General features: G+C 40.8%; 1 protein-coding gene across 1 annotated transcript in view; it reads left to right on the forward strand.

The window, feature by feature from the left end:
• The window catches only part of msh3 (mutS homolog 3 (E. coli)), a 43,231-nt gene continuing 32,509 nt past the window's right edge, over positions 1-10,722 (forward strand). Inside the window, exons 1-11 of the mRNA XM_020647446.3 lie at positions 1-313; positions 419-539; positions 808-1,100; positions 1,857-2,090; positions 2,878-2,994; positions 3,086-3,203; positions 3,304-3,443; positions 3,992-4,158; positions 8,992-9,101; positions 9,269-9,383; positions 10,431-10,515. Of these exons, the coding sequence (XP_020503102.2) occupies positions 173-313; positions 419-539; positions 808-1,100; positions 1,857-2,090; positions 2,878-2,994; positions 3,086-3,203; positions 3,304-3,443; positions 3,992-4,158; positions 8,992-9,101; positions 9,269-9,383; positions 10,431-10,515 (1,641 nt within the window). The 5' untranslated portion in view covers positions 1-172. The remainder of the gene's footprint in view (positions 314-418; positions 540-807; positions 1,101-1,856; positions 2,091-2,877; positions 2,995-3,085; positions 3,204-3,303; positions 3,444-3,991; positions 4,159-8,991; positions 9,102-9,268; positions 9,384-10,430; positions 10,516-10,722) is intronic.

Consider the following 10,722-nt stretch of genomic DNA (forward strand, 5'->3'; position numbering starts at 1 on the left):
AGTGATCTCAGCACATGCGCCGCTGTGTTTTGAAAAGCCGGGTAAGCTGAGGTCTCTCTCGCTGCCCTCGTCCAGCTGCGTGTCTGCAACCGTAATTTTTACAGTCTGTGGTCTGCACAGATTTCCATAGATTTTGATCATAATGTATTTATTATAAGGGCGAATTATAAACATGCCAAAGGCTCAGAAGAAGTCCTGCAACACTCAGACCTCCATTAGCAAGTACTTCGGAGGCCTGAGCAGCAGCAGTGCCTCCAACACTCAGTGCGGGATTAATCCAAATCCTGCAGTACACCAGGTCTCAAGAGGCAAGGTGAGGTGTGCACTTGTAATAATCCACATACACACACACACTCATTCAGATAATACGATTCTATTAAAGCGAATTCTTGAACTTTTAAGTGCCTTTGTCCTGCAGCAAAAACTTTCCCCTAATGAGGATTTTGGATTGCCAACAAAACGAGCCAAGCTTTCTCTACAAGACCAGCAAGTGGGGGTGAATTTAGTTTCTGATGCGGCCTCCTGTCAAAGCACTAAAGGTAAGACTATGCATCATAAACTGTGTTCATGTTTATTCATGATGCTGCACGTTTGAGTAGTTTCAATTATTGCTTCTTAGGGTGCATTATTTCTTTAAGATGAAAAAGTTAACCACAGATTGCCACAACATGACACAATATCAGTCTCACGGCTGGATGCAGAAATATATGCCCGGTGAAGTTAATGTAAACAAAAGAGTATGTTATCAACAATTGGGATATCGATGTATTAACAATATAATCACAAATAACTTTATTGTCTCTTTAGAGAGCACGCTGTCATCACCTCGAGGAGCAGACCGCCTCTGCTCCTCTACCTTGGAGAAGCTGAAAAGTTTCAGTGTTGAGCACAGTGCTGATCAAAGGACGAAAACGAGGACAGAAGGTGCTAGTGTTGAAATATGTGACCAAGGGAGCAGCACTTTTCCTCGTCCGGACAAAACAGATCTACATAGCAGTCAAAACAGGCAGCTGACAGAGGAGGTGCACGAGGATGGAGAAGAGGAGGAAAAAGAACAGGAAAACAAACAGGAGCGTTCAGGGCTGTCTGCTCCAAGACAGGTAAGAAATATAAATGTTGGCTCCATCACATCAATCCCTCTGTGATCAGAGAATGTATTCACCCTGCATCCTAAGGCCGGTCCCTGGTCCCAAGTTCTTCACTGTTTTCACAAGTTAAAAGAAACAACATGGGCACAATGAAAATATATTTCTTAGACGTAATCTAATTCATACTGCTTGGACATCAAATGTAGGTAATAACCTAAGACTATTTAGTAAAATGTTTGGTCACCATCATGCCAAGAGTTAGAGTTAGTCTGTTTCACCATATTGTTGTATAATGTCTTGGCAATTCAATGAAATGAAATTTGGCTTCACATGCATTTTTTGATTTTGATTTACAGCAGTGGACAAAAACTCAACAAGTAAAGATACACAGGACAGGGCAACACAACCTGATGAAATACAACCAAGGAGACCGCTTAATGCTAGTCGTAACTCGCACAGCGCCATGACATCTTAAGATAAGATAAGATATACTTTATTCATCCCAGCAGGGAAATATAGGTGTTCCAGCAGCCAGCATACATACAAACACACAACACAACACATATATACATGCATATCCCACCCATACAAAAAAAACATGAGCCCACAATACAGTTTCATATATGATATATGCAACTCAGGCTAAAGTTTAAAAGTTTAAATGTCTTCTGTCCTCACTTAAAGGAACTAAACTTTAAGTTAAGGAACTCTTAACTAGAGAACTAAAGCTTTGAGAAGGAAGCAGAAATGTATTTTTTCTTTTCACAGGCGTTCCGCTTTTCCCAGTTTGCCAAGCCAGGAGAAGGAGCTAGAGGAGGAGGAGACGATAGAAGGTGTTCAGAGCCTAGTCCTCCAGCAGACTCTAGCGCCCCCTCCAGACGCTCAAAGAGCACATACACTCCCCTGGAACAGCAGGTCATCCAGTTGAAACAGCAGCATAAAGATGTGCTGTTGGCTGTGGAGTGTGGGTACAAGTACCGGTTCTTTGGAGACGATGCCGAGGTGAGAGCCAGAAACCATATATGTTACAGATGCCCTTCAGGGAAGTTACCGTTCAAAAGCTGTTCAGAAAACTTGTCCAAGTGCTTTGAAAGTAATTTCAACCACTTAAAAAAATACATGAGAACATGCATTTTTCTATAGTGATCAAACATTATTAAAGTTGAAGTTGCAAATGAAACATTGCCCCCCCCCCCCCCCCAAAGATTTTTATTTTCTGGATTTAAACATTTTTAGCACTTAATTCTTAAAATGTTATTTTCATGTGCATTACTTTAAGACCCACAATTTAACTTAAAAGAACATGTCAGAAATGATTTTCTCAATGAAAGGAAGAAGAGGTTGAGGAAACACTCTTGCCTGTGTGTGTGTTTGGAAGAGGTCAAAATGCTCCAGCAACACTTGTAGTAAGAAGATCAACTTTATTAACAATTTAGACCGACGCGTTTCGGCTCGTGGCCTTCATCAGGGTCATCAAGAAACAGATTAACAAACATCATTTAAATAGGGTGGGTACACAATTGAAGGAAAGGTAAAAAAAAAAAAATCAAAAAGGTAGGGACAACCAATCAAATGCCTCCACGTATGTGTTTATCAGCCAATATGGCACATGCAAGGTGGGCTGGTTTGTCGGCCAGGTAACATGGAGGTGAAGGCGTGTCTAACAAGTCTGACATCACAACTGGTCAACAGGTAGGGATGAAGGGGAAGGTTAAAGGGGTATTTAAAAGCCTGCACAAGAGTCATTTAGAATCCTTCTGGAAATAAACTTGTGTGTGTGTTTGAACAGATCGCAGCAAAGGAGCTAAACATCTTCTGTCATCTGGATCACAACTTCATGACGTGCAGCATCCCCACACACCGTCTGTTTGTTCATGTACGACGGTTGGTGTCTCACGGACACAAGGTATGAAACAACCAGTTCCTATTTTAAAGCTGATCGGACGTGTGTTTTTTTTTTGTTTGTCCTTATTTATTTTTGTCTTTTGTTTTTTTAGGTGGGTGTAGTAAAACAAACAGAGACGTCTGCGATAAAGGCCTCAGGAGCCAATAAGAATGCTCTATTCAGTCGTCAGCTCAGTGCTCTGTACACCAAGTCCACTCTGGTGGGAGAGGGTATCCTGACAAGCTGTTAGTGTCTGTTATTGTGAGTTCTTAAAAAGTGTTTTCTCTCTCTGTTTGTATGAAGCGTTTTCCTTGACAGTTTTTTTTGTAGATGTGAACCCCGTCTGCAGGCTGGGGGAAGGGGAGCAGGGGGCTTGTGGAGATGTGGTGTCGGACCCTCCTGACAGCTTCCTGCTGTGTATCAGTGAGAACTGGGATAAACTGAAGAAGCAGCTCACTGTTGGGCTGGTGGTGAGTTTGCTGAGAACTGCATTCAAACACACTGATGAACAATTTTCATTAGTTCTCACAGAAGTTGATGAGGTGACATTATCGTATCTGTTGATGTTTTACAGCACAAACTGGAATTTGGTCAGTTGTCCGACATTTCCTGATCCTGTTTAAAACAAATTATCTTTCCATTAAACCTCTGTGGTCTTTCAAACTAATGTGATCAAGTTCCCCCCAAATGGCACATCCATTGGGGATTTGCTTTGGATTGCAAATACGAGAAACTAAATGGTATGCATGCATAACAATATCAGAAAATAACATGTGCTGTAATATATAACCCAGCCCTGTTACTGAGAATAAAGTGAAACAATAATTGATCCATGAAGTACATTTTAGAGTTGGTATCAGCTATGTTAAAAAGAAAACAATACTTTTAAATATTATAATGTTTTCATTACCTAATTAAAAGTATTCATTGTTTCTTAACATGCATTCTCACAAATTCACTATATAAAAAGTGTATTACTGTTTGATTGACCTTCCTAAATTGTTGTGTGTCTGTTCAGGCAGTTCAGCCCAGCACAGGAGACGTGTTACTGGACTGTTTCCCTGATAGTCAGTCTCGCTCTGAGCTAGAGGCTCGTGTCCTAAAGATCAGCCCTGTGGAGATTCTTGTGCCCTCTGACCTCTCAGAACAAACCCACAGACTCCTGCAGAGCATTGCAAATGCAAGGTAATGTGCTGTCTGGGCACTAGGGGGCAGTATTGACCCATTGACTATCTTTACTATCTACCTTACTTTGCTTATCTGTGTACACTCAGTACAGTCTGTTTCATTCCAGAGCTTGTGGAATGGTCTGAATGAGGAAATCAATGTGGTTCACTGAGGTGATTTGATTAAAGCCCTCAGCAGCACTCTGGCTTCATCTGACTGCAGCGCTAAACAGAGTCAAACCTGCATTTGTCAATAGATGTAAAACATATCCCAGTTCTACAATGAACATAAGATTTTCTTTACAACACTTCAAATGTATTTAGTTTATTTAGAAGTTTATGGAATGCAGAATGATTGGTGGAAAGGTGACATGGATAGATGAATGAAATGATAGATTTTAATTTACTGACAGACAGATACAAGTTGAAGAAGAGCAGGATATTGTCATACAGCAGTGAAAAGAAGAAGGAAGAAGCATGATAAGAGGTTTAACTTACAATGATAATATCGGCCAATATTATCATGTCCAGTGACTATCGTTATCGGCCCATTTTATCGCAGATATGTACTGATATTAAAAGACTTATTCACTAGTCAAATAGCATTTTTAGAGTATCCTTGAATAACACGAGCAGAACGCTTTCTGGTTGTCACCAGCAGAGTGTGCTACATGATCAAAACAAACATTATAAACCTCCAGAGTGTCAAGTGGTGATGCATGCACATGCACTGGTCCTTTCCAGTCGAGTGACCACCTTCTCTTAGTTATATATCTTTTCCACAAGTGTTTGATAACTGCATTTGAGGGATCCATGCAATAAATGTGTATATCTATATCTATCTATCTCTAAGAAAGATATCGGCCTTTCTATCAGAATTGGATCTTTTTTCCTCCCCAGTGTCAATATTGGTAATGGCCCCAAAAATATCGGTCAGGCCCTAATATAAATATGAGGAATGTGAACAGCAAGCTTAATCTTGTATTATTCACCTGGATTACCTAAGTGTTGTTTTGTAGACAGACTTTAAATATTGTGAACCTAACCTTTAACTCATAGATGAGTATTCACAGTCAGGCTCAAACCATCAGTGAAATTGATTGTCGACATTAGGCTGCAGTAAAATCATGAGCTCAGCATGAGCACACGAGCTTCAACAGGGAGTCGTCAGCGTTAATGTTGGACTAACAAGCTTCAACTGAGACAGATACAGATACAGACTTTCATTTACTGCGTTCAGTCAGCAGGGTGAACTGCAAGATCAAAACCAGTTACATCCTTTCCCTTTGTTCGTCTGGTGACTAACAGTGCCAGCAACTCTGACTTTGTACTGGTGTATTCATTAAACCTGTTGCTGACAGCCTGCAAGCAGCGTGTTCTCAACATTGGGTGCCGTTCCTCCGGGGTCTGCATGTGATTTTTTGCTAAGCTGTAAAAATGAAACAAGGGAGTGGGAGGGGGAGCTGAGCTGATTTGATCAGGAAAGGATGTGGTTGGATGAATGGGATGGTCCACATTTCTCATTTTGCCTTTTTTTTTTTTTATATTCATTTTTCGTCCTAGGAAAATTGGATTAATCTGTATTCATTCCTTTCTGTCTTTCTCTCTCCCTCTTCACCTTTTCTTCAGCCGACCATGTTGAGTGATTATAGCTGAGATAGGCGTGTAAAGGGCAGCCCAATTATTGTGTTTGCCATCACTGCTCTCTAGCGTTGTGCTCTTCAGAGACAAGGCTCATCTCAATTTGTAGCCTGAATCTTACAAATACAGGGCACCTTTGTCCGCGAAGCTCAGAAAGAAAATTGATCACGTCTATATGCACACACAATATTCACTCTGCCAGGCCCATGACTATTATTATTCATCACTTAAAACCTTCCAAGATATTCTCCTTCATGATAGTTCTCTCCTCGTTCAGGATTCATCGAATTGAGAGTGTAACTCCTAAACTCCATCAATGTTCCAAAAAAGATGTTTTATTGATATCAGACAGAACATCATAGTAAAGTCACTCTAACCCTTTAAGAAATACTACAGCTAGAAGAACTGGGATGAACATTTAAAACAGGATTTTTATGGCTGCTGACGTTAGCTCGGCAGCCTCTGTGTCCCCTGGGTGGGCTGACGAGACGGGCCCCCTGGCAACAGGATTTATTTATGTGTCCATGGAGCGGCAGGTAATGAGTCCCAGGGAGAATGGTAGTAGCTAGGTGTATTATTGGTTGTTTTACTCATTCTCAGCCTGGAGTCATGAGTTAGGATCAGAGCAGTTAAGGGGTTAGAGTGACTGAAACACTCACCAGATGATTCTTTCAACCCAAAATGCTATCACTTCCTTGATTATAAATTAATGAATGACGCTTTTTCCAAGTCAAAATAACATCCTGCATGTATGGTAGGACACACAAGGAGACATGCCTCCGGATAGATCCACACAAGCACACATGGCGCACCAGAAGACATCATTTGTTTCACATGAGGATGGATTTCCATGGCCGCTCTCAGAGCTTTGTGTCCACCCTGCTGCAGCAATAGATACTAATCAAGGACCTTAATCTGTTGTGAACATTAACCTCTGATCTGCGGGTCGCAACATCTGCAACTTAACCTTTAGCTGTCCTTTCTTTTGATTAATGATCATCATAACAGCGCTCTGAGCTTTTTAAAATGATCCAAAAGAACAAATGTGTAACATCCAATACTTCAACGCTGCAATAAGAGTGAAACCCCCTGTAACAAATCTGTAATGGTGTCGAGCTGTGATGAAAGACGTGAATTTAGTAGATATTCCTTTAAGATATCTGAGTTATTAGCTGCATCCAAAATAAAGTGGAGGCAAAAGGAATTCCATTTTTCACATTTGAGATTTCATTGTTGTCTGTAATTACTAACTGCAGCATCTCTTTATCATCATCTCTCAGCCACTGTGTAAACATTGATAACTGTAAAACCTTTGAAGGAATACTATCTTGATTGTTTGCAGGATGAGTGTTACTGACTCACTGAGGTAATGCTCTGATTTATCATCCAGCACCACCAGCAATTAACATGTTATCTAATGAAATATCTCAACATCTCTGTAATTGATTTGCAAAAAGTATTGTGCAGAAATGTTTTGCTCCACAGAGGTTTCATTTCAATGACTTTGGTGGTTCCTTCTCTTTCCACTTTGCACCATCATGAGGTTTAGATGTATGGATTTTGAATGAGATATCTCAACAACTATATTATGGTTTTCTTTATTTTTAAGATTTATTTTTGAGCTTTTGATGCCACAGGACAGTGGATGGAGTTGAGACTTGGGGTGAGCTAGAATGGGGAATGACATATTGTGAAAGGAGCCACAGGTCAGATTCGAAACTGAGCTGTACGCTTTGATGTGGGCGCACAAACTAATCACTCAGCAAACCGGCTCACCATATTGAGGTTTTCTATAAAATGTTATATAGAAATTTGTGGTACCGATAGGATGCATGGTTTACTACTAATAACCAACTGAAGTCTATAGCTTACTTCTAGCATGCTAACTTGCCGAACTAAGACGATAAACATTGAATATATTATACACACACTATTAGCTTATAGTTGTGTGCAAGTTAACATCCTTACTTCAGAATTAAGCATGAATAGACGTGCATGTTTTGTGCTTAGTTCTAAAAGGAGTTTAACAGCCAGCAGCAAAAGCTGTAGACTGAAGTTGAAATGGGATTTTTCGATGCTACTGACATTTAAAAAAATAACATTCTTTTACTTAACAGGACGAAAACCAAATCAATTGTTTAACCGCTCAGCCACTGAGAATATGTTTATCATTTAAAGTTTAAAGTTAACCAACCCTTTCATTTGACATGAGTTAGTAGCACAACTTAAACCCATGGTCATTTGTTTGCATAAGCCTGAAGCAGTGCCTGGCTTTGCATTTCTTTATGCTTCTGAAACCAGAGTAAAACATTCTTAGACACAGCTTCATAGTGCTGGGTCCTGTCATGGCTCTGCAGAAATGCGTCACTGCACAACCCTGCCCCTGGATCAATACAAGCAATTGTCATTGTTGATGTAAACCTCATAATGTGCTTGAACTGACTGCTAGAGTGATTAATGATCACAGTTTTACTGCACAAAAATGCTCTTTATTGATCACTTTCATACAGCATTAACTCCCAATTTGACCGTGAGGTGAAACATGATGATTCTTTTGTGTGTGTGTGTGTGTTCGTGTGTGTGTGTGTGTGTGTGTGTGTTCGTGTGTGTGTGTGTGTGTGTGTGTGTGTGTGTGTGTGTGTGTGTTCGTGTGTGTGTGTGTGTGTGTGTGTGTGTGTGTGTGTGTGTGTGTGTGTGTGTGTGTGTGTGTGTGTGTGTGTGTGTGTGTGTGTGTGTGTGTGTGTGTGTGTGTGTGTGTGTGTGTGTGTGTGTGTGTGTGTGTGTGTGTGTGTGTGTGTGTGTGTGTGTGTGTGTGTGTGTGTGTGTGTGTGTGTGTGTGTGTGCGTGTTTAAGCATTATAAAACAGAATAAGGAAATTCTCTAGCACTGGGTCCAGAGCCACGTGTTTACCTTGGTTGCCCTGGCAACAACAGAGTGAACAAAGCAACTGCATCCTTGAAAGCAGCAATATAGAGAAAGTGAATGGAGCGATAGAGAGATGCGATGGTGCTACAGGGAGATGCAGTGAAAGCTGTGTATATGTATGTGTGTTTTGCACGTGTGACCATAAAGTCTAAGTGAACAAAAACCACAGATATATATGTAGCAGGTTTGTTGTATATATTAAAAAAATCTCAGACAGGGATATCATATGGTGTGTTTCCTACAGTTTATACAGACACAAGCAGTCTGACATCTTGTTGTCCTCCAGTGCTCAGGCTGATGACCGAGTGAGAGTCGAGCTGAGGGACAGCGCTCAGTTTGAGTTCGCCTCAGCAATGAACACATGCACAGAGTTCTACTGCCACAGCCAGGAGAAAGGTGTGTGTTTGTTCCTCCATTTGCTTCTTTTTTTTCCCCCTGTCTTATATATACATTTATCGAGACCAAGACAGCTATTCCACTGAAAAGCCCTGGATGTATGTGAAGACTGGGCCTTTGCCTACATTGTAAAATGTGTGTCATGTTTGTGTGTCTGCGTCCTCCAGGCTCTCGCTCTCTGTCCAATGTGGCGTCCTTGGAGGGTGTTGTGATCTGCTGCCTGGGGCCGCTCATCCACTACCTTCAAGAATTCAATCTGGAAAGAGTTCTTAGAAGTGAAAGGTACTTGCAGACTAAAGTACACACACTCTGGTTACACAAAAACACAATACCCAGTAGTCTTCATTGTCATTGAAGTCCAGAATGTAGCTGAGAATGCAATAGGTAGAAAGTACTATTATTCCTACTACTATATTTGTAATGGAGTGCCTGTTACAGTCACTTTTCCTTGCAGTAGTATGAAACTTTGCTGCTTTTTATGCTTTAATTAGTTAACTGAGCAACTGTGGGTTTAATATTTCTGGTTGAACAATCTGGAAATAATAACATATACGTCTACATTACTATAACAACAAATGTTAGAAGACAGCACTGTGGACTCTGGGAAGTCTTTCTTGCAATAATAATAGTTGTAAGTTATTTTCAGCCCTAATCCTGGAATAATTAATTGTCCCATATAAGGGCCCCAATAATGGGAAAAGTCCATCCTCTCTGTGTTTTACCTGCTTCACTTTTCAGAAAGTGTGTGCTCAAACAGGCGGTTTTCAGATTTCCCCTTTGTGACATCACAGAGGGCAGTAACCCCTCCCCCAGGTGGGTGACACTCCCACATCTAGGTGTTTGTTTTGCCCTCTAAGTCTGCCTTTTCACCGTAAACAATAGGGCATGTTGAAAGAAAGCACAAACCACCCAAACCTTTCCAGAGAGGGGGCGTGGTCAGACTGAGCTCATTTACATTTAAAGCTACAGACACAGAAACAGCCATTTCTGAGCAGGGCTGAAATAGAGGGGTTCATGATCAAATACAGAATCAGAGTGGATTTTTGGCAGGAAACTTCACAGATATGATTTGGGGAGCTCTGAGACTTGTTAAACTTGATGAAAAGGAGGATAATATGTGACCTTTACATTTTTTAATGCTTCACAGGAATACAGGTGTCTTTTGTCTGTGTGTTTTTTCAGTTTTTGAGCAGTTTTTGTGACAGTCCTGCTTGGATTGAAGTTGTCACTACAATCATAAAACTCTAAAACCTCTCTCTCTCTCTCTCACTAATGGATACATTGATCATTTCATGGCTGTACTTTAAACATCTGTGTTGTTCTGTGTAGCTCATTTCGACGTCTCTCCTGTGCGTCAGAGGGGATGAATCTCAATGCCGCCACCCTCCGAAACCTGGAAATTCTCAACAATCAGGTAAAAGAACCCTTCAGCTGGTATTCATTGTCTCTGGTCATAACGATGAGGAGAGGAGTGTCTGAATGTTAAGGGGTTCACACTGTAAAAAAACATCTACAGAATGTTAAAGTGTGGAAAACATTCCCACTGTCGGGGCAGATAGGATTTCAATTGACCCCAAGGATGTTGAAAATGTTTTTAAAAGTGTCACTGTCGACAAGGCCA

This window comes from Labrus bergylta, chromosome 2 (genome assembly GCF_963930695.1).
Source record: "Labrus bergylta chromosome 2, fLabBer1.1, whole genome shotgun sequence".
Classification (NCBI taxonomy): Eukaryota; Metazoa; Chordata; class Actinopteri; order Labriformes; family Labridae; genus Labrus; species Labrus bergylta.